General features: G+C 40.9%; 1 protein-coding gene across 3 annotated transcripts in view; it reads right to left on the reverse strand.

Annotated features, from left to right (window-relative positions):
* PTPRG (protein tyrosine phosphatase receptor type G) overlaps positions 1 to 24,540 on the reverse strand; it is a 689,740-nt gene that overhangs the window by 268,095 nt on the left and 397,105 nt on the right. For all 3 annotated transcript variants that reach the window (XM_078076474.1, XM_078076466.1, XM_078076463.1), the window contains exons 3-4: positions 18,926 to 19,105; positions 6,049 to 6,197 (exon numbers count right to left, since the gene is read on the reverse strand). In XM_078076474.1, the coding sequence (XP_077932600.1) occupies positions 6,049 to 6,197; positions 18,926 to 19,105 (329 nt within the window). The remainder of the gene's footprint in view (positions 1 to 6,048; positions 6,198 to 18,925; positions 19,106 to 24,540) is intronic.

Raw genomic sequence — 24,540 nt, forward strand, 5'->3', positions numbered from 1 at the left:
GAAATCAAAATCATCACTGGTGTCTTCTGGAAACATTTATTTGAATGGGATTCCATTTCTTTTTTTTTTTTTAAGATTTATTTATTTTAGAGAGAGAGAGAGAGAGAACGAGCAGGAGGGGCAGAGGGAGAGAATTCCAAGCAGACTCCTCGCCAAGCATGGAGCCCCCATGCAGGGCTTGATCTCACAACCCCGAGATCATGACCACAGCTGAAACCAAGAGTCAGACGCTTAACTGCACCACCCAGACATCCCTCCGTTTCCTACAAGGAATATGGAATAGAGGACAGGAGAAAGTTATAAATCTATTTCCAAAAGAGTGATATTGCCAACTTAAACTGAGAGGAGAGTGGGACACTGGGCTTATACCAGTCTGGACAAAAACTGAGTTAAATAAACGTAAACAGATTTCTTTACTGGAGAAGAAGCCTTTAAAATTGGCCAATATATAAAATACATCTGCAGGAAGGCATTTTGTGTCTAAATTTACTTCCAGCAGAAAAGAAGGAATCCGTAAAGGAGTGCTAGCCAACCTGAACATTTAGTCCGTGCTCCAGAATATCAGACTACGGAAGCCAGGGGTCAATACAGGAGCTCAGCCTCTGGTGGCCTGGCCCACGTCTGAGTTGTGTCGTAGGCTGCCATGCTTGCACGAGTGTGGAGAGTGACGCTGGGGGAGGCCTCTGTGTGTGTCACAAGTGCATGAGCTCACCTGGGAGGAGGAAGGCAGATGCAAGTCACCGAGAACATAATCAAGGGGTCCAATAGAAAGATAAGTGTCTAAGCAGAATGTAACAGAAGCAATCGAAGAACCAAGATCCATTTCACAAAATGAAAAGTGTTAATATTAGCCTGTCTCTAGGCAGGAAGATGGGAGCTTGGCGGACAGGAGGGAAGACAGGAGCAGGTCAAAGTAACATGCCGAAAAACGTGGATACTGAAGTCAACTGCAGGCCTAAGCAGAGTGTTAAAATGGAAAAGAATCACAGAGCAAGGTCAGCCTAAAACAAGTAAGTTCTTGCCCCCCGAGCAAAACTTAACTCTAAGAAAGCCGTACACCACCACCACATAGTTCCTGCACACACTGGGCCCACCAGGGAGACAAATAATCCAGTGTGTTTGTGCCATGGTTGCAACGAACCCATGTTCTTAGGGCCCTAAGCCAGTAGGGCCATGCTACGGATCCACTTTTTAAAACACAGATTCATAAATTCTTCATCAGTGATGATGAAATCTCAAAGGCTTTCAAGACCAAAGGTGTTTTGTTATTATTGTTATTTATGATTTGTGGGCGAAAACTAATTTGGTGGCAAAACCTGATGTAAAGAGATGTGAAGCCATTTAGAACACTGAGATTTCCCACTTAGCGTGAATATTAATCTGCATGTTGCAGGATTCTTGGTGCATTCAGGAGTAGAGGGCCAGACCCCACTATGTGTCCTCAGTAATATGTATAGCATATGCACCATAATACCTTTCCAGAAAAAATCCTGAGTTCTGAAACTTCTGGCCTCATGAGTTTCAGCTAAGGGATCGCAGGCCTGTACCATATGGTAATGTGTACATGGTGTATATTAGGAAAAATGCCTTTGCTGCTATTCACTTGCTAGGATGCTCTAAGCAGAGCTGAAATGAACCAGCTGTGAGTTTCACTGGAAAGGGTGCACACAATCAATTTGGATCATTTAAGCTTACTGAAGATTTCAACTCATAAAGTACCGATAAGTCTGAATCAACAACTCCTGCGATCTCTTATTGTAATAAACAAGATTTTAATTACCTTAGACAACAAGTATGCAATGAACCTCCACTTTAATGGAGCTATCAGAGGTTTTATCTGGAAATTTCTCTTTGCATTAACTCCATCTTCAGTTATTGGTGGAAACACCACGATTCAATCCTATCAGTGTTACATGAACCTTTGTTGAAGTCACCAATCACAGAAGAGGGAATGAGCAGGGGCGGAGAGAAAACTTAGGATACAGTAGAAGCTGTCATAGACAACTGTGGTCGCAGAGGTAATACAAAGTTGAAGAGCCATGGAAGAACTGGAGCAGGACACACCACTGTTTAATCCCTGGAATGTTCTGAGCCTTTTCACTTTAAGGTTACTTAATCACATCTAAAAAATCCTTTTTGCCATGTAAAGTAATATATATATTCACAGGATTCAGGGATGAGTGAGTGGACCTTTTGGGGGGGCACTATCCTGCCTATCAAAACCCCCAATGATCTCTCTTTATTCCTCCAACTTACCAAGCATCTCCTGCCTCAGGGCCTTTGCATGTTCCTGTTCTATGGGCAGGTTCCAACTTATCTCTTCCACCTTAATAAATATCACTTCATAAATATAGCTTAATAAATATCTGCCTAGAGGTCTTCCATATCTCATGGCAAAATATCCCTCTTCTTCAGAGACAGTATCATAACCGATATAACATAGCTATATTTATGTGACCGCTTGCTCAATTTCTGTGTCATTACCAGAGTGCAAATATCTCAAGGGTAAGGCCACTGTCTTTCTGGTTTACTTTTATAACCCAGCGCCTACATGACAGTAGGTACTCCAGAAAAATCTGCTGCTCGGCAAGGAATAAAGCTGCATAATAGGAGGTGAGGGCATCTGGGGATCCAAATTGGGTCTAAACTCCTAGGCATGGCATTGTAATCTGATTCTGACTTTGTTTCCTAACTTAAACTGAGCTGTAAAGAAAACTGGCTATTGAAAGGCTCTTATTTTGTTTTTACAAGGCCATTTATTTTTCTATTAGATGGGATGTTTTGAAGTGTAGGAACTCCAAGAACAAGTCCAGGATCGCAGCCAGGGAAATGTGGGGAGGTCTGATCTCTGGATGTGTACGAAGTTGTTATAGGTGACCTCAAGGAATTCCCAGGAAGCAGCAAAACCTACAAAGTTGGGCTTGTTGCAACTGACCCTCAGGGAGCAGGTCCAGGTTCTTGCAGGGCATATGCTTACAACTCAGCCTGCAGAGCTGGAGCACTGAGGCAGCTGCTGAAATCAATAGCCTAGGTCACGACTTAACCTCAAGTGGAACCTCAAGGAACCAGGACCAGCAATGCTCTTACCCATCAGGCGAGGTACATTTCCTCTCTGAAATCCACAAGAAGATGGAACAACCCCTCAAGCAGGGAGTCGTCAGGATTCAAACGTACTTAAAGCGATGCCACACAGGTAAAGGAAGTTTCGATTCCAAAGAAACATACCGCGTTCTCTGCTCCAGAGCCTCACAACAGTGACATTTTGTGCGGGATAATACTTTATCTGGGGGCTGTCCTATGAATTGGATGTTTAACAGCATCCCTGGTCTCTACTCACTGGATTCTAGGAGCATACCACTGCCCCTAGTGATGACAACCAGAAATGTCCCCCGAAAATGTGTAATGTCCCCAGAGGCGGGGAAGGCCATCTCTAGTTGAGAAACAGCACTGTGTTCTACCAATCTCAGTGCAATCTTCAACCACGACTCTTCTCTGACTCTTGTTTACAAAACAGATAAATAATGTCCCCAATGCTGATAAATGACCCCATGATACATTACAGTTTTCTTACTTTCATTTTTTAAAAAGATTTATTTATTTATTTTTTAGAGGGAGAGAGAGAGAGAGAGAGAGAAGAGTGAACATGTGCTGGGGGAGGGGTAGAGGGAGAAGGAAGAGAAAGAATCTTAAGCAGACTCTGTGCTCAACACGGAGCCCAACTTGGGGCTCGATCCCATGACCCTGAGATCATAACCTGAGCCAAAAATCAAGAGTCAGAGGATCAACCAACTGAGTCAGCCAGGCGCCCCCTCTTACTTTCATTTTTAATTTCTTAGAAAACAACATAGTTATATGGAGTGAAATAAACCAAGTCTGAGATGTTCAAACTGTAAGAACATCAGGGAGAGTTCCTGTTGATAAAGAGCTCAAATAAAACAATTTAACATAAAATATTACAGACATGTTTTGGGAAAAAGTGAGCAACTTTTCCTTGCATTTTTTAAAGTTAAATTTGATCCCATTACCTTTGATCTCTGAAATTCCAAGTTCCTCCAAATACATCCACTAAGTAATTTAACATGTTTCTCACATTAAAAAAAATAAAAAAACAAGCTACAAACCAGATGGGCCTCGATGAGGAGCCCAATTAATACAGGCAGTCTTACCATCTGACCTTACTTAAAAGAAATAAATTCAAACAACTTGGTTGAACAATAAGTCTGTGCATTGTAGCTGCCATTTCTAATTAGCTTCTGAATTTCAGGGCACTCTGAGTAAAAGAAAAGTGAAATATTCATTTAAAGTAGTAACTTTTAGAAAGAATATGCATCTAGTCTATGCATTTCTCCAAATATGAATGGAATAAGAGGAGGAGACAGGCCCGTCACCACATTAAGGGATGTAATTAAGAATGAGGCAAAAGTTCCCAGTTCCCACCTCTAGAGCTCTTCTTTACCAAGGCAATTGCCAAAATCAGTTTCCAATCTTTCAAAGCACAGGTCTTTTGTTTGAACAACACTAGATGAACAAATGGCAGCCCAATTCTGAGATAAAGAGGCTTTCAAGAAAAACTAGCTGGACACAAACTATCTCTTCAACTCACACTGCCAATGGGAACCAGTCAGCAAGAACAGAAGGGAAACCCTAAACTTGAAAAAGATGGTATCATTTTGCTTCTAGGAATCAAGTTTTCCAAGTACCAATAAAGCTAAGAACTCTAAGAAGTGATTCATTCAGTACAAAAGGAGGAGGAGAACCCATTAGAAAAAACCCTACTCAGGAGACCTTTAAATAGTGTAACTAGTACAAGTCCCACAGACAGAAGAATCTTAGTACCGGGAATTTGTCAGCTGAACAAGAAAAAATGTGAAGCATTTTCTCAGAATAGTTATCTCTGGTTTCTTCAGCAATCACAGATAAGAAATAAATTTAATGTGAATATAGGCATCTCTAAACAAAGAAATACTACTGATTTTCTCATCTTGAAAGGATTCTTCACTTATGCTTCAGGGATGCCTAAATGGTCCATAAATGGGCTTGAGGAGGTAGGGTGAATGATGAAACCCTATAAACTATGTGCAAATCTGTGTGTATATCCGTGTATTTTCCCTATATGGAGGGGATCTCAAGTATTGCTCAGATAATCAGAGTAGGTCATGACTTACTTAGAAGTTATAAAACACTAAGAGTTGCTGTTCCATGTTTGAGTCCAATCATAGGCTAGAAGGCACACCCATTCAGTTCTTCCTCAAATTTGTCAAGCTTACCACATTAGAGAACCAAACAACCTAACAAACTTGTGTGCCCCAACAAAAGAATATCCACATCCTGATGATGATGAAAGGTAAAAATAAGGTTAGCAATGGAAAGGGTGTGCTGCCCCCACCCAACATTAATGAAGGAGTTTAGAGTCTTGCTCTCTCCCTCCCTCCCTTACCAAAAAGATACAAACCATCTCCTATACCCACACCTTTCTTCTGTCTAGCAGCATGGATCTTTGAGAAAACTGACACAAGAAAGGCAAAATGTCACCATTGATCCCAGCAATGTTAACCGAGAGTCACACCACCAATGGCCACAGCCTCTTTCTCGACAACTGGCAGGAGCAAACAAACCTTACAACAGCTTCCCCACTGAGAGAAGGTTCTGAGATGCCTCTTCATGTACCAAGTAACTTTTCTCTTTTCTAGAAAAGGTTGAAAACAGTCACCTGAGTTTCATACAGAATTTCAGCTTTAAAAAGTGGGACTTCAGAAACAAGAGTAAAGGAATTGTGTCAAATGAAACAAATGGTTGAAAATCCTTGGCCAGGGGTGAGTCTACTCAGACCATGATGCCCCTGACTTCCCCATGCTTCTCCACTTAAACAAAGGTGAGAAGCTTGAGGAGGAAAATAACACCCATCAAGCTGTGTATCAAGGATTTCCAGGGACAAAGGTATGGACGGTACAAGTTTGATGTGCGAAGTCACTGGGGGTAAAGAGGAAGCATCTCATTAATGTGAGGACCCAAAGAAGGGCCACACTTGACATCTCGATGTGTTCTCACCTCCACAGGAAAGCGCCTGCCGTTGATGCTGTGTTCAGAGCCCGCAGAACCATTGCTGTGTCCCCAGTGAAATTCCACCTTCTCGGCTTTGAATCTGCCAGGCAGGCCGGCACCACTGACAAAGTAGTCGTCCTTTAGGAGGATGGCAACTGTATAAGATGGAAGGGGAGGGAACAAGGTGAGTCTCCACAGGAAAACCGAACGACTTCCTCCGTTGCTTCAAATGAAGTTCAGGCTTACATGATGTGAGTTATTTCCTCACGTTCCTGTTTAAAAAACAACTCAAAAACACTAGTTTGAATAAATTAGCACAATCTAGCTGCAGAATGTTGTCAAGCTCCAGCTCACTCTAAATCATGAAAATTCCCAGGGAATGATCTCAAAATTTCTTATCCATTTCACAGATGGAAAAAAAAAAAAAAAGAAAGAAAAAGAATGGAGACAGTCAGAGTAAGATGCTCTGAATCGGGGTCTCCTAAGTCTGCCCGATGACCAAAACAATCTGGAGAGGGAGATTTTTCTTTTTGTAAACACTGACTCCTGGGGCTACCCCAGGGTTCAAGGTCTGAAATGAGATGGGAAAAACATATGATAAGCCAGATGTGAGAGGCACGTTTCTTTGATTAGAAAGCTTACGCAAAGATATCAGGAAATAAAATTTGCAGGTTCTTCCAATTTTAAGGCAGTATCAGTGGGCATACGACCAAGGTGGGGGTTGCATTCATGGTGTTTGAAAATGGTGCCCAGGAAAATGCTGGCAAAATTTTATTCATTAAGTCATTCAAATAATTGCAGATAACGAGATCTAATTTAATATTCTGTTTTATTCCATGTATAGGAAAATTTTACTTAGCCCATCCAAAAGAACCCCTGAGAATTCCAAGACATAGGGAAACTTAGTCAATTTAAACCCTAACTTTCAAAAACATTCCCCTCCTGAAACACAGGAAAGAGACGTTGAGAACAAATAACTTGGATTTATACTAGCATAACAATTATCTTCCCAAAAGGAATGCAGTATCCAAATGCATAACAAACAGATTTTATCTTATAAGTGATACATTCCCTTTTTTTGTTTGTTTTCTAAAGTGAATTCATGCATTCGTTCAACAAACACTTATTGGCTGCTAAATATGGGTAAGATGTCAACCAATATACTTCATGGTTTGTGATCAACAGCCAATTTTGTGTAAACCACAGAAAAGCTCTTGTATCATCACTGTCTCTTCTTCCTAAAGAGATCACAGTTCGAGCTTTAGAGAGAAATCCTGCATAAAAATTAGGTCTCCATAAAAGATAGGGACTAGGCTAATGACCCATCTCTAAAACAGTGCAATTAGTTTCAGTAATCCTCTATATAAAGGAAGCATTAAAAGCAAGTAAAGGAACCCTGCTCGTATAAATCCCTTTTTATTGCATTCAAAAGACAGTTTTTCTCCAATTTCTGAAAAAAAATATACAGTGAATGTTTAATTAGTGGGACAGCAAATTAAGAGATGAAATGAAGTCAAAGCAAGTATTTCTTGCGCCAATTAAACATGCTATGGCGCTGTTTCATCTTTGCTGTGTGCTAGGCATGTTTTAGCAGGGGTTGGCAATGTTCTCCGTGAAGGGCAAGATAGTAACTATTTAAGGCTCTGTGGACCGTAGGATCCCAGTTGCTACAACCCAACCTAGTCTCTGTAGCACTGAGGCTGCCAAACACAAAATGTAAATGAACGCTCCAATAAAACTATCCAAACTAAAATATGGATATAATTTTCATGTGTCATGGAATCTTAATCTAGCTTTGATTTTTTTTTTTTTCAACCATTAAGAACGCAGAAACAAGCAGGGGTTGTAATTTGGCGATCCTTAAAACACAGTATGATATTTTATAAGATAAAATATATTAAACCAATCATATGTCTTTAGTTCTAAAGCCAAAATACCTATGAATTAGCTCAGTAGTGTCTTAAATACTGTTGATTACTCTCATCCTGTTATAAATTCTATACATAACACTTTGCATCCGAAGGATGAAGGCAAAGCATTTTGAGTGCATCTGTTACAATATATACCCAGGGACTCAGCAGCATCTTATAAATATTTGATTTTACCTAAATCATTTATGTCTCTGTCAGGGGTCATTTTACTTGTTTTATATGTATAATTAAAAGCGTAATTAGGGAACTGTACAATCTGAAACATTAATCTCATTTTTCATTTTACTGTATTCCTCACTAGAGCACACAGCACGCTCCGTGTTCATACTCCCCCTTCTGAACGTGGCTTCTATTTTTGTTTACCTACAAAACTGGGAAGTGAAAACTTTCCCAGCTATCATGTAACCATTTTCTGATGACCACTGATGACACAGAGCTGTTTGAAAACAAAATAAAGGTACTTCCCACAGAATACAGAATATATTAAAAGCCAAGAGCTCAGAAGATGGACAGACCTGGGTTGGAATCCAGTTCTGATTACTTTAGAGCAGTATGACCTTGGTTAAGATACCTGACTTCTTTGTGCCTCAGTCTCCACCCCTGTTCACATGGCACTAACAGGGTCTAAATGGCAAGGCCCTTAGACCTCTCCTTTTTCAGATAGAGTTGCATTTTTTTAAAAAAAGATTTTACTTATTTATGAGAGAGAGAGAGAGAGAGCACAAGCAGGGGGAGGGGTTGGGGGAGTGGCAGAGGGAGAAGCAGACTCCCCGCTGAGCAGGAAGCATGACAGACTTGGGGCTCCATCCCAGGACCCTGGGATCATGACCTGAGCTAAAGGCAGATGCTTAACTGACTGAGCCACCCAGGAGTCCGTCAAGTTCCATTTTAAAGCAATACTGATTTCCCCACAAAATGAAGTGTCCTAGGACAGACACCACAGCAATACTTGAGAGAGATCATAAGTGCTGAGTAGTGCTTTGAATTTATTACAACACAGAGTAAAAGGGTATTTCCTCTTCTTGATTCTTTCTATGCTTTGGTCACATCAAGGGGGGAAAAATGTCTCAGTTCAGTGCTAATATGCTTTCCACACTTCCCTGATATTCATTCATTTCCCCCTTGTACCCAAGAGTATTATGCTAAATTTAATAACTTCGGTAATTTCATTTATTTTCACAGATCACAGACATACATGCTTATATTAGTCTATCCATGTCAAATAGCACGGGTCTTCCTATTAAGGTGTTGGTAAAAAGTTTTCCTTTATAATCAATTCCTTTAATTAAAATAAAGAGAGCCAGTTGAAAGAAAAAACAGTAAGTAGATAATACTATAATAATAATAAAGGGGCACCTGGGTGGGTCAATCAGTTGAGCGTCCAACTCCTGATCTCAGCTCAGGTTTTAACCTCAGGGTTGTGAGTTCAAGCCCTGCGTTGGGCTCCACGCTGGGAGTAATGAATTTCAATTTCAATTTTAAAAGAATAGAAGTAAGTTGAATCTGGATTAGGAGACAATTAGGAAGGTAGCCAGCAAGAGCTAACAAATGGAGACTGATAGGAAAGGAGGGGTAAGCAGGAAAGGTACATGGGAGTGGACTTTCCAGAACAAGGCCCTCTGGTTGTTGAACTGTTACTGGGGACTGGGATGGAATCACAGCAGAACAATGAAGGGAGTGGAAGGAGCTAAGGCTCCAAATTCTGAGTTTCTTAACCTAGAGTTCACAGTCCACGGCAGGAGCCACCTTGGGCTTCAGGGTCTACACCCTCCTGAGACAGGAAGTAAAATGCAGAGCATGGGTGCAGATATGGAGCCAGACCCTGCAGCCCGCTGAGTCTGAATTTGACTACCACCATCTGTCACACTCCAACCGTGGGAAAGGCATTATATTTCTTGGTGCCCCAGTTCCTGTTCGGTACAACTGGAATAATACCACAGTAGCCTCACGGGTTTGCTAGGAGATCACAGGAATGACAAACGAAGAATGCTTACAACAGTAATTGCTATATGACGTTAGAGCATAAAGATGACACTGCATAACTGCATAAGTGTTGTTTATAAAGTTTATCATCCTAGGGAGAGGAGCCACTTGTGTCTGAGTCTCCCCAGAAGATAACAATACCCCAGGCTATGCAGAGGGAGAGGGGACAGGTGGGAGTCACATTAGTTTTCTCCGGAGCTCGAAGGGATAACCGAGGACCTGGCATCCACGGCACTGTTTGCAGGACATCCACCCACTGTTTATAAATTAAACTCAACATGTCTATATGATGCTGGGCTAAAGCAAATGTTCACACCAAAATCTGAGTAAACAGCAGTAGGTGCCAAAAGTTAAATAAAAATGGATGGGAGGGAAACTAGCTGCTTGCTATCTTCCTTCCACTATCCCCAACCAATTTTTAACACTATAAAATGAGAAAAGACCACTATGATTGGATCTTAATGGTGGGATCCGCCCCCACCCCCCACCCCGACCACCCACAATACAGGTGTCCATTAGGGGATGCTTTGGGCCCTTGGTAAAAGGGAAATGTTCTGGTCTGAAGTCAAGAAACATGAGCTTAACACTGGCATTTATTTCTTCAAATATTGACCAACTTATGACTGGGGAAGAAAAGGTTAATAAATCAGGCATAGCTCTTGCCTTCATGGAGGGCACAGTTGGTGGGAAAGATAGGCCCTGGAACTAAACGGCAAAAACAGCCTGGCGATTGGGACAAGTGGTAACAGGTGAGAATCCAAGCCCAGACAGGAGAAGAGGAGAGTGTATCTTCAAGGACTGATGAAATTACATGAGCTGAGAGTTAAAGGAGCAACCCTGGGAAGTGCTGACAAGAGGGGAGCAGGAAAAAGAAGCTCATGCAAAGGCCCTGCGGTAGTGGGAGTAAGTAAGAGGAAGCCAGGGTGGTTGGCGCCCAGACAGCAGGGTGTGTGACACAGAAGCTGGGGAATGAGGCAGGGACAGTGATCAATCTGTCTTTATCCCCAGGAGAAATGGAAAGTCCTTGATATGGCTGAAAGTTAGAACAAGAAAGAAAGAGGGTGAGACAGAAAGACACACATGGTCAGATTTAGGAGATAAAATTATTCTGGCTACTAAGTGAAGAAGGCCCGGAAAGAAAGCAACACTAGCTGGTAGGAGCAGAAGTTGGGAGGTTACTGCCGTCATCTGCTACAGACAGACTGGACATGTTAAGCTGGGATAGCCTCAGATATTAGAGAGCTGTCAAGTCACGGGATGACCCTGGGTCTCAGTTAACTCACTGCTAACCTGAGCAGGATGAACAAAGTGGGTAAGCTGACCCTTCAATCATACAAGATACGACATATGTTAATCTAGCAGAGTCCTGTGCCCTAAAAAAGAAAGACAGGTTTCAAAAATGACCCTCAAACTTCAAAATTTACTTAAGTCTCCCCACGTAGGGGCGCCTGGGTGGCTCAGTCATTAAGCGTCTGCCTTCGGCTCAGGTCATGATTCCAGGGTCCTGGGATCGAGTCCCACATCGGGCTCCCTGCTCCACGGGGAGCCTGCTTCTCCCTCTCCCCCTCCTCCTGCTTGTGTTCCCTCTCTCGCTGGGTCTCTCTCTGTCAAATAAATAAATAAAATCTTAAAAAAAAAAAAGTCTCCTCACGTAAAATAGCACTGGTTTTCCCATTATCATTGGTTATGTAATTGGAATATAATTGGCTTCCGTCTCCCCCAAAACTAGTTTTACCATAGGGGCTGGGGCTGTGGGATTCAGAGAAAAGAAATGGAGCTGAGCAAACATGAAAAAGAGCTTGTAGTGTATCTAGGTAAAGACAGACCCAGTGAAATAGCTCTGACTTGAATTCCAGAGTTCAGGCAAGACTGAAGAGTAACAGGATGAAAGAACCCAAGAATCTGGACCTCTGAAATAGGAAAAATTTTATTTTTCAAGTTTTTATCTTAATTCCAGCTAGTCAACATACAGAATTATATTAGTTTCAGGTGATTCAACAATTCTATGCATGACTCACTGCTCATTGTAAGTGTGCTCTTAATCCCCATCACCTATTTAACTTGCCACCTCCACCCCCACCCCTCCACCAGCCCGGGAGGTCAAGAGTCTGTTTCTTGATTTGTCTCTTTCTTTGTTCATTTGTTTTGTTTCTTAAATTCCAAAAATGAGTGAGATCATATGGTATCTGTCTTTCTCTGACTTATTTTATTTAGCATTATACTCTCTAGCTCCACCCGTGTTGTTAATGGTAAGATTTCATTCTTTTTTATGGCTGAATAATATTCCATTGTATATATATACCACCTCTTCTTTATCTGTTCATCTATCAATGGACACTTGGGCTGCTTCCATACTTGGCCTATTGCAATCTATCTTCTTTTATTAATTTAACAACGATTTCCTGAATCCATCGATGCCAGGCACGGTGGCATATGCAGACAAACAGAAAAGAATGTAGGCAAAGAAAAAAGCACATAGTGAACAAATATAAAGTGGGAAAATGGAAGTAAATGAATGCATGATGACAAATGTCTTTACTATTTGTCCTTGGTGTGGGAGGAAAGAACAAGTAGTGAAACACCAAAAGCCCTCCAAACAGTTAAAATTCATAGGAGCCCATGGCTTATTAACATACATCAGAAGCACCGTCTAAGTCTTAAATTCTGATCATTTAGCTAGAAGCTAATGCTAGGAACAGCAAGATTATCTTGAAATGTTCTTGACGAATGCATTATCTTTTCATTCTACAAAAATGAAAGAAAGGGAAATAACTAAGATGAAATCAAATGAGAAGTGGCACCGCAGACAGTTATGGTTCCTCAGGAAGAAAAAGAGAGATGCTATCTGTCTTATAAAGATATTTTAGACAACTTTCGAGAAGTGGGCTACGTACAACTAACTTGCTCTATTGATTATGCTGGTTTGGATATATAGCACTCTCAGGGGGTTAAGACAGATATGAACATTAGAACTGTTTTATGGGAAAGTTACCGTCTGTATGTAATAGGCTGCTTTAAATATTAACTTTCTATATTCATATTTTAATATCCAAAAGACAGTCTATTTTACAGATAAGTGACCTGTAAATTTCCATCACAAAAAATACTCTCTACTGAATTTATTTTCTGGAAGAACAAATTTCAAAAAAGGACTTTTGGAGAAAAAACATGTGTTGCTTAAAAATTTTAATGGAGAAGGAAAAGGAAGTTTTTTTCTTCATCTAGGTATCCAAGATAAATATAAAATGAAGAATTGCAACAAAGAAAGACCATGTGGCTTATGTGGTGCTTTTCTTTAATTAATCTTTTAATTTTTCTGGTAATTATAGATTCACGTGCAGTTGTAAGAGATAATACAATGGTCCTGTGTCCCCTTTGTCCAGTTCCTCAAAAAAGTAACATGTGGCAAAACCATAGTTCAATGATATGCATGTTTTGTATTTTTAAAAATTTTTCTGGAATGCCAACAGTTTACTCAGAAGCAAATGTTATACTTTAATAATAATAAAACCATGAGAAGCATTGTGTTTTTCCTCTATTAGAAAATACACAGAAAAACTATTTTTAAAAAATGGATTTACTTCAAAGTACAGGTTCTTATACCCACGAACATACACCCGTAAAACTTGTCAAGGCTTTTAAAAAAGCACTTAAGTCCGGGGCTCACTTTTGGAGAAGGCTGCAACAGGGGTCAGGACCTGGGTATTTTTAAAAAGCTCTTCAGGGAGTTTGGATGTTTCCTTCTGGTTGACTCTCTGATTTTAGGTCGACTGGGGAACTTTGGGTTTTCTGGGCCAGGTTTCTGGAGCGTGGGGAGCTTTTCTTGCAGATTTACTAGGAGTAGTGAAGAACTTGGCCTCTGATATTTGGGAGTCTGTCATGGGTCCTTTTTCCCCAGCGAAGAATTTCATTCTTTCTCTGCCTCTTCTTTGATTCTCGGCTTCTTCCCTGGGCCTTTACCGTGGGTCTTGGGCTCTGCAGCATTTGTCTTCCCACAGCTATACTGGGATCAGGACTGAATTGTGAATTCTCATTTGATTTCATCTAAAGTTATTTTTCCTTTCTTTCATTTTTGTAGAATGAAAAGATAATGCATTGATGAATGCATTATCTGAATTGTGGAGGCTTTCCTGTGGCATGTTTTTGCATGCCAGGATTTCATCTTCGGACTTTTCTAGCACTTGGTGCTTTTCCTCTGCTGGCCACTTTCTCCTCATACTCTGAGGTCTCTTCCTTCCCCGGTTGAGGCCCTATAGGTCCATTTCATCTTCAGTTAGGGCTGATGATATGTGTGTTTTTCTAAGTTATCTATCAACACTATTCACTGGGGATATTATCAATCCTCACCCTTAATTTAGACACAGCACCCTGAACTATATGTATACTGTTGTTCAGTTGAATTTATATGATCCATGCATAATAACAAAGCCACTGAATCTTCATTTCTCCAAAATACTGGAAAATTCATGAACTCCTTTAGCATTTTAAGAAGTACAGGATGAAAGAAGTTTCTAGGTCTATGCTTATTAAAAAAAAAAAAAAGGCAAAGAAAAAGGGTGATTTCTGCACCCAAGTTTCTATACCATCATACATTGAAACTTAAGAGAACAGAAAACAATTCCATGTTCTTGTTTGAAATTGCATATACATGGTTATCACTTTTTAGAAAACAGTCCTAGAGAATCATCTTAGATTATCTGAGATATAGTCTATCTAGGATGATGTCACCAATTTACAGTAAGTACAATTTGAGAAGTAACGGGGATTTATTCTTGCTTCTCAGAAAGGTGTACTTCTGAAATTTCTGAGAGCGATGAGCTCACATTTGGATGGCTGTGCTCTAAAACCAGGCACACATACTCACAGATACGCAACAAGTTGTGGATCACTCCAGGAAGTCAGCACAGTGACAGAGATTGATAATCAGCTCCTGGAAGACTAAGGTCATGAATCAACTTGCATTGGGTGAACCCCACACTCATCTAAAACCTGTCATTGGAGATACCAAGCTGAAAGCTGTCACTGAAACGTGTTATCTTTGCAGAAGGCTGTCAAGCGTTGCAAGTCAAGTAGAAGTCCGCATCAGAGAGCCCAGCGAATTGCCTTTGGCAGGCTTCCGGAATGTGGCACTGAGATGGTACCCAGCTCCGCGATCTGATTACACCCAGTATGACAACACTCCCGCCCACCACATTCAGATTGTCGGGGGGAGTCAATATTCCCATCACGGTTCTCCAAAGGATGCTCACATTGGAAATACAAAGAAGGACCACTGGTAAAGAAATTCTGAATTGTAACAATAAATGTACAATCTACATCGGAGACTAGAGGTAGGGGTGAAAAAGTGTGTACAGATAACCTTACCAGTCACACATATTTCCCGAGCAGCTACCCAGATGGATGACTCAAGTTACAGGAGAGGGTAGCCTGTGATGAGGCAAGAAGGAGAACTGATTATGAGAATATTACGAAGAAGAGCCCAAAGTCAGGAATCACGGTGCTGACTGAGTGAGAAGCAATTCTATGAACAAACCAGGGCAACCCAAAGCAATCAGCCATGAATAATCTCAGATAAATGCTTATTTGGAGAAAGAAAATGGATCCTCCCAAAGTTGCACATGCAGCCACTAGGGTAAAAGAAAAGGCAACTCTGAGGCGCCTGGGTGGCACAGCTGGTTGAGCACTGACTCTTGGTGTCAGCTCAGGTCTAATCTTAAGGTTGTGAGATCGATCCCCATGTCCAGCTCCACATTCAAAGTGGAGTCTGCTTGGGTTTCTGTCTCCTTCTCCCTCTGTGCCACCCCACACACACACACCGCCCCGGGCTGTGGGGGCTCTATCTCTTTCTAAAATAAATAAATAAAGTTTTTAAACAAAAAAAAAAAAAAAGAAAGAAAGAAAGAAAAAAGAAAAAGAAAAGCCAACTCTGACCCATAATAAGAATGAAACCAAAGGGCTGACAGTGAAGTCATTTTAGCCCAGTGTGGGGGCTGTGGCCAGCCCAGGCTCCTGAAAGGGATTACGAAGAGTGGTTTGTAGTGATATCCTTGGTTACAAAGGGATCATTTCAAAAAAGAGAGAGAGAAAGAGAGTGAGCTTGTTTTAATGGGTTAGAGTTATAAGAGTTAAAAAATAAGATACAAAAAATATATTTAGTACCAATAAAAACCCAGGTAGCACTAGGCAGAGATATAACACCCCTGTGTTTATTTTCAGATCAGACAGCGCAGGACAGCAAGGCGTTCTCTAATTCCATGGACAATCTGAAACTGATAACTGCACAATAGTGATTAAGAGGGAGGCAGCTCTTTGTATTAGCAATGGTGAAAATACGATGTTCTGTATTAATAAATTTCAAAAGACAAGTGGGGTTGATGGGGGTAAAAAAAAAAAGGCGGGAGAATCAAGTTGCTGGCCTGATATATAAAAGGACGAGAACATGTTCCTCTGTGCCCTAATATAATAGGAAATATTAAAGTAAAAACTCAAGGAGGTAAGGATTTTACTTCCACTCATGCATTTGGCCCAGAACTGTCCAACAGAACTTTTTGCAATGATAGAATGTACTCTGTCTGGCTGCCTCGCTATGGTAACTGCTGGCCATATGTGGCTACCGAGCATTTGAAACGCGGCCAGTACAATACTACCCATGATCTACAGATTCAATGCAGTCCCTATCAAAATTCTAATGGCGTTTTTCACAGAAACAGTAAAAACAATCCTAAAATTCCTACAGAACCACAAAAGACCCTGAGTAGCCAAAAGAATCCTGAGAAAGAAAAATGAAGCTGCAGGCATTTCAAATTATGCCACGAAGCTATAGTAACCAAAACAGAGTGACACTGGCGTAACAACAGACACAGACCAATGAACAGAATCCAGAGCCCAGAAATAAACCCACACATATACAATATACAATCAACCAATATTTGACATGAGAGCCAAGAACACTCAATGGGAAAGAACAGTCTGTCTCTTCAATAAATGGTGCTGGGAAAACTAAATATTCATGTGCAAAGGAACGAAGTTGGACTCCTACCTTACATCACTCACAAAAATTAACTTGAAATGAATTAAAGACTTAAATGTATGACCTGAAACCACAAAACTCCTAGAAGAAAACATGGGGTAAAATCTCCTAGACAAGGGTCTTAGCGATGATTTTTTGGACAGAACACCAAAAGCACAAGCAACACAACCAAAATCAAACAAGTGAGACCACATTGAACTAAAAAGCTTCTCTCTCCACAGCAAAAGAAACAATTTAAAAAATGAAAAGGCAACCTATTGAATAGGAAAAAAAATTTGCAAACTATACATGTGATAAAGATTTTAATACCCAAAATACGTAAAGAACTCATGTAACATAGTAGCAAAAAACAACAAAAACCCACTATAAAATCCAAAAAAAAAACCAAACCCAAACAACAACAACAAAACCCTAAATAACCCTGCTTAAAAGTTGGCAAAAGACCATAGGCGTTTTTCCAAAGACACACAAATGGCCAATAGGTACATGGAAAGTGCTCAACGTCACTAACCATCAGGGAAATGCAAATCAAAAAAACCACAATGAGATACCACCTCACACCTGTGAGGATGGCTACTATCAAGAAGACAAGAAATAAAAAGTATTGGTGAGGATGTGGAGAAAAGGGTACCCTTGTACACTGTTGCTGGGAATGGAAATTGGTACAGCTCCTATAGAAAAGAGTATGGCAGCTCCTCAAAATACCAAAAAATACAACTACCATATGATCCCACAATTCTACTTCTGGGTGTGTATGCATAGGAAATGAAATCACTATCTTGAAGAGGTATCTGCACCCCCATGTTCACTGTAGCATTACTCATAATAGCCAAGACATAGAAACAACCTGAGTGCCCATCAACTGATAACCCGACAAAGAAAATATATATTGGAATATTATTCAGCCATAAAAAAGAAAGAAATCCTGTGCCATTTGTGACAATGTGGGTGGCCCTAAAGGGCATTATACTCAAGTAAGTCAGACAAAGACAAACACTCTATGTTCTCACTTATATATGGAATCTAAATTATAGAAACAAAGAGTAGAATGGTGGTTGCCAGGGGCTGAAGATGCAGTAAATGGGAAGATGTGATCAAAGGATATAAGGGTCCATTTTAAGAGAAGTAAGTTCTGGGGATGTAGATCATGGGGACTACATAGTCAACAATACCTTATTCTTCAAAACTGCTAAGGAAGTATGTCTTAAATGTTCTCATCAAAAGAAACAAAGGAAGGAAGCGGGGGAGGGAGGGAGGGAACTGAGGATGTGAAGTGATGGGAGTGTTAACTAACCTAATTATGATAATCACTTGGCAATATAAACATGTATCAAATCATCACATTGTATATATTAAACTTATATAATGTTAAATAAAAGTCAAGTGAACTTCCCTCCAAAAAAACTCCACAAAGATCTGAATGTGTATCCTCTGCTTTCAAACACTGCACGTAGACAGCCTAACAAAGTCGGGGGGAAAAGCAAAAAAAGATATGTGGCTATTACAACTGAGGGAGTGAACTTTAATCTTACTTACTTACTGACTTAATAGTTAAATTTAAATAGCCACGGGGCTAGTGGCCACCATAATGAGTAGAGCAGATTTCTGAAAGTCCATTCTATAAACATTTTACATATATGGATTCACTAAATCCTTACAACCCTATGAGGCTGATATTATTTTATTATGCATCTTTATTGTATTTCTAAAACCTGAGGCACAGAGTGGTTAAGTAATTTGCCCCAAATCACACAGCTAGGGGAGCAAGTGGCTGGTTCTTGAAGCAATTTAGCTGATTCCAAAGTTCTCACTCAGCTCTATGTTCCTCATAACAACATGCACTACTTAAGGAGCAAATCATGGGTAAGGCAAAAACTAGAGATATTCAAAAATATTCCACATTGATTATTTGCTGACTAGTAAAAAAATCACAGTCTACCTGTTTTCCCTGTGTTTTTCATCCAGGTTTTGTTAGAAGACTCATTGTCGAAGCCATCCAGCTGCAGCTCCTGGTACTCTTCGCCGACCCGTGCATGCTGGTCTAAAATGTCTATGGGAGACTGGTGACGGCCCCCGCAGCTGACACTAGACGTGACCCAGTGCTCAGGGCCATAGGCACCTGTTAAAAGAAAACAATACTTCAGTCCTCATGCCCCAAGGGTTAGCGATGGAATGAACAGGACGTAGGAAGCCAACCGCCGTATCTCTGAAGGTACATTTCCCCTCACGTTCCCACTCCAAAGATGTCAGTCCGTTGAAACTATGAATCCAAGCCATTTGCTTGATAGGGCGATAAGACTGAAGAAAAGACATGTTCCTTAAGATAGTTTCGCTTCTTGATTTGTAATCAAACATTTGCTACTTTATCTGTAATCAGATTAAGGAAGCTGAGCAGAAGGGCTGTCAGAGTTGTTCTCATTTTTAAAAAATCCTAAGTAAGTCTTCCAAAATAAGTAAAGCATTTATTCACAAGAAAACACCTTCCTCTGTTCTGCATGTTTTGTTATTACCAATGGTATACCAAACACAACTTTCTTATCAGCTCCTAGGAGTCTGTGAACTGGAAAAAGAAAAAAATTAAAAATTAAAGGCACCATAACACAGGATGAGAGTCATTACAAATAACGGGGCAATGAGGCAGGGTTTTCCTTTGGTTAATTGTGGAAGATTTTTCAGTTTGGCCAGAACTTGTAAATTTGCGTATTCAGGCACTCACCTCTCCCCTTCTCAATCCCTCCCTGGCATAGGAGATGGAGGTATAAAGGTAAATGCAGACTGAATGCAGCTCTCATATAAATACAGGCTTTGGGGGGATATATGCTGCAAGATTAAAAGACAATGCAGCAGTGCAGAATCCTACTGGGTACCAAGCAGACACAGGCAGAGAAAATATACTGCACCCGCGTGTCTGCACTACTTGGAAATGAAATAATCTGGGGGTGATGTCTATTAAGTTGATAACAAGCTCTGAGATTTTTCTGCACCCAGCCTTGAACCTTCTTGACATGACAAAGCAGAAGGGCACGTTGAAGGAAACATCCTTCACTAGAAAGATTAACATACATCTCTTTTTAAGAATTAGATATGAAATAAGTCTAAACGTTACAATTTTTAGGTTTCCTAATCAATAAAGTATAATGTGTATACATATGTATATGTACATATACATGGATTCCTAAGATTTACAGCTGTAAACTTCTTCACATATCAGATAGAAGAGGATGAATGGCCAAAGTGATCTGAAGAGACCAAACCACCACCAACCAGTATTTTCGTACCTCACTCTATACCTAGCCTTGTGTGACGGAGGAACAGAGACACAGAGTCTCCCTACTGCTGAATAAAAGCCCACACACCTGTGCCCAACCCACTGCCATGTTCACACAGGCCATGAATGTTCCCAACCCCCTAAGCCTATATAGTTCACAGCTGGTGTAAACAATGGTCCCATGAAAAAAGAGACAATCACAGAACACCTTTTCAGTCTCAGTAACGGAAGAAGCTTCAAGGCTACAAGAGCAATTGATGTGACCCCCTAAAAATGGTGCATATTCTTGCTATCTGGCAAATAACTTGGCCTGGGTCATTTTCCCTAATTCTCATCCCAAACAGTAGGATAAAAGAGACTATCAGAAAGAACATGCTCACTGCTTGGCAAAGGTTTAGCAACCTCAGGGCACTTTTCAAAATCATTTACAAGTGTCATAAGGCTTTCTAGAAAAAGTTAACATCACCATTTTCTTGACTGTAAGACTCCTTACTAAAAGAAGAAACATCAAGGGCTTTTCACTCATGTTTCTTCACCTCTTGGTCAAATTCCCTAAGACTCTGATGAGTCATAAAGGAACAGAGTGTGCATTTGCATATATTCTAGCCAAACTTTATCTTCATCTTGCATCATTACATTTGAAGGAAAAAAGGAGGCGAAAGGGGACATAAGGAACGGCTCCGATTTTCCTGTCCATTCTTTAAATTTTCTTCCAGATAAATAAAGTGATTGTTGATGTGTCTCATGAGCCTCTATGTTCAAATTATGGAAACTAACGTTTTATCTTATTTTTTAAAAGATTTTATTTATTTATTTATTTTTAAAGATTTATTTATTTATTTGTCAGAGAGAGAGAGAATGAGTGCATGAACAGGGGGAGCGGCAGAAGCAGAGGGAGAAGCAGGCTCCCCACTGAGCAGGGAGGCCAATGCAGGACTTGATCCCAGGACCCCAGGATTATGACCTGAGCTGAAGGCAGATGATTAACCAACTGAGCCACCCAGGCGTCCCAAAATTTTATTTATTCATTTGACAGAGAGAGAGAGAGCACACAAGCACGGGGAGCCACAGGCAAAGGGAGAGGGAGACATAGGCTCCCTGCTGAGTAGAGAGCCCCAGGGCTGGGCTCCATCCCAGGACCCTGGGATCATGACCTGAGCTGAAGGCAGATGCTTAACCAACTGAGCCACCAAGGCGCCCCTGGTAACTAGTGTTTTAATATCGTGTGTGTGTGTGTGTGTGTGTGTGTGTGTGTGTGTGTGTGTTGAGTTTTAGAAACTCCCTAGTACAATAAAATTATACTCGATGGAAAAAAAATGCACAGTAAAATAAATCCAAACATGTATGATTCCAAAGAAATAAGAATGCAAGCTGTCATTTGTAAAAACACAGACTCCTTATAATTGTCCTACTAATAAAGAAAAGTACTCTGCAACCTCTGAAAAGTACTTTCCATTCATATTATTTCTCAAAACCCTCTAGACATGGGTGAAATATAATTTAGCACTCTATAAAAATATAACCAGGGTCCGTACCAGTGGGATTCATTTATTCACTGGTAACAATCTGAAGATTTAAGCCGACTACATGCTTGCTTTCACACTTCTACCCAATGTACATTCAAGTGCAATTTTAATTGAAACTGATCTTCCACTTCAGATTTTAAATTAATTTTTCTTTGGAGTGCTTCATGCTCCAGACACCCTTGCCTTGCAAAAACCCCTATGTCATTAGTGGAGGAAACAGAACACTTTTCCAAGCTTCGAGGTATTGATTACCTATTCGCACATCGAAGCACCATCACCATTCCACACTGTATAAATCTCTTCAGTGTTAAGACACTTTATAAAGCGCTGAGAATTATATCATTAATCATTTGCAGCTGTACAATCTCACAGTATTGAATGCTTTGTTTTTCAGAAGTTTGAATAAATGCTTTTAAGTAAAAAACATGACACTAAATAAAGGCCATGGTTAAGTTAAACCTAGTTTTGGGAAGAAAACCAATCAGCAAGAAGCCTTCTACCCTCAGGTACGACATAACCCATCTAAAATAAGAAGGAAAAGTCATTTGCACTTCAGTTTCCCCCTACTGACTCTTTCTTAGAATGAGCAGGATATGTGCAGTTGGCAGCCGGACCCATTTCCAACAGCTCACCGACTCTGACATGGCGACTATGTCATACAAGGCTACCTTCTCAAAGGGGGCAGGGCGGAGCGGGAGGGTAGAAACCACAGGGCAGTTGGGCTGCCAAAAGTAATCTGCCATTCACCTGTTGAGGGTCTTGTGGCCACGAGATCTTAATGGAGACACATTGCCAACATATTTGCTGCAAGAGAATCTAACAGTGGCAGTGGAATCTCACTCAACCTGTGATGAAAAAATACTTTCTTTTTAATGAATTCCGTGAGTGCATTTAAAATTCCTGCCTAAAGGTTTGATGTTGGGCGCCTGGGTGGCTCAGTTGGTTAAGCGACTGCCTTCGGCTCAGGTCATGATCCTGGAGTCCCTGGATCGAGTCCCGCATCGGGCTCCCTGCTCGGCAGGGAGCCTGCTTCTCCCTATGACCCTCACCCCTCTCATGTGCTCTCTCTCTCTCTCTCATTCTCTCTGTCTCAAATAAATAAATAAAATCTTTAAAAAAAAAAAAATAAATAAAGGTTTGATGTCATCGTAAATACACCCTTGTCAGGGAGGGCTTCCATGAGGCATACACAAGGGTCGTGTACCATCCTGGCAATGGGCGCCTGTGTTTCTTGGGACGTCCTATCACTAATGTAATTTGTCGTCTATTCCTTAATTTAATGTCTGTCTTCCTCATTAGTTCATGACGCTCTGAGAATAGCTTCCTTCTCTGTGTTGTTCAGCATTATTCTTATACCTAGAGCAGGGCCCTACCTACAGGGCGCTGCTAGTACATATTTTTAGGCACAAATACATGAATTAGAAGACGAGATTAAAGAGTTGCATAGTTGTGTCTTCTAATGACACTACAGTGCTATTTTGGATTTAATTTTATACTTTTATCTGCTGACTTCTTCCTAGTCTTCCCGACTCCCTTGGTCTCAAGAGTCAGGATGTCAACCTCCTTCCTTTCATCACTAATACGTTAAATTAGTCTGAATGTGGAGAAGGTAAAATAAGCTGCAGGTATATGATGTGCATGATGGAATCTGAGTGCAAATTTAACAAGCCCACCAAAGGCAATTACAGTTTTTTAAAGAAAGGAATGTGACAGAACTTCGCTTTTAACGCCTCTAGTGAAGCATGATTATTTTTAAGGCTCTCTTATTTTTTTCTATGCTTTAACAGAGTTCTCTATTGAAAGAAGGTCAGTTAAAGAGCAAAAACAGTCTTGTTAATCCGTTTATCACTGTAGACATTTAAATATGGAATTGACACCTGGCTCAGCACCAGGCACAGTGCTACGAAATGGGTGCCAGCAGGTGGAGCTGCCACAGTTCCCCTGGGGTTCCCCTGGACAACTGAAGCTGCCGGAGCCTCAGTCTGCTCATCTGTACAGTGGGAAAAATTAGTGGTATCACATCAAAGGGTAGTTTTGAGGATTACATGAGATAAGCAATGGAAAGTACTTTAAGAAGTGCCCAACAATGGGGCCCCTGGGTGGTTCAGTTGGTTAAGCATCTGCCTTCAGCTCAGGTCATGATCTTGGGGTCCTGGGATGGAGCCCCACGTTGGGCTCTCTGCTCAGCAGGGAGTCTGCTCCCTCTCCCTCTGTTCTCTCTCTCTCTCTCAAATTAATAAATAAAATCTTAAAAGAAAAAAGTGCCCAACAATGAAAACTTGGTAAATGGTGGGTGCTCCTACTGCCACTGCTCTTGTGTCATAAAAACATGTCGTAGGCCCTCAAGAACTTGACTATCTAATGGAGGAAACAAATATGCAGTCCAATCAGGGGCTAGGGGCTAAGGGCTAAGGCAGGTGGATACAAGTATTTTGTGATACACAAAGAGAGAGGGGGGGCCCTCACCTCCCCAAGGGCAGGACTTTGAAGGTGACATTTCAGGGGAGTCACTCCTTGAAATGCTAAGAAGTGTATTGGGCTCTGGTGCTTCCCATTTTGGAGGACGAGGGTCAAAAGTACAGTTGATCCTCCGGGAAGAGGAGCTTAATCCCAGCACCAGCTGGACTTAGTGCCTAGCTTTCAAAGAACAGAAAAGGCAAAGGGAAAAAGAGCAACGTCGCAGTGGAGAAGCCTGGTAATCCCACCTTAACCAGGTGGTGAAGGTTACCATCACCTGTGATGCCACAGACCATCATGCAC

Source organism: Halichoerus grypus, chromosome 1 (assembly GCF_964656455.1).
Source record: "Halichoerus grypus chromosome 1, mHalGry1.hap1.1, whole genome shotgun sequence".
Taxonomy (NCBI): domain Eukaryota; kingdom Metazoa; phylum Chordata; class Mammalia; order Carnivora; family Phocidae; genus Halichoerus; species Halichoerus grypus.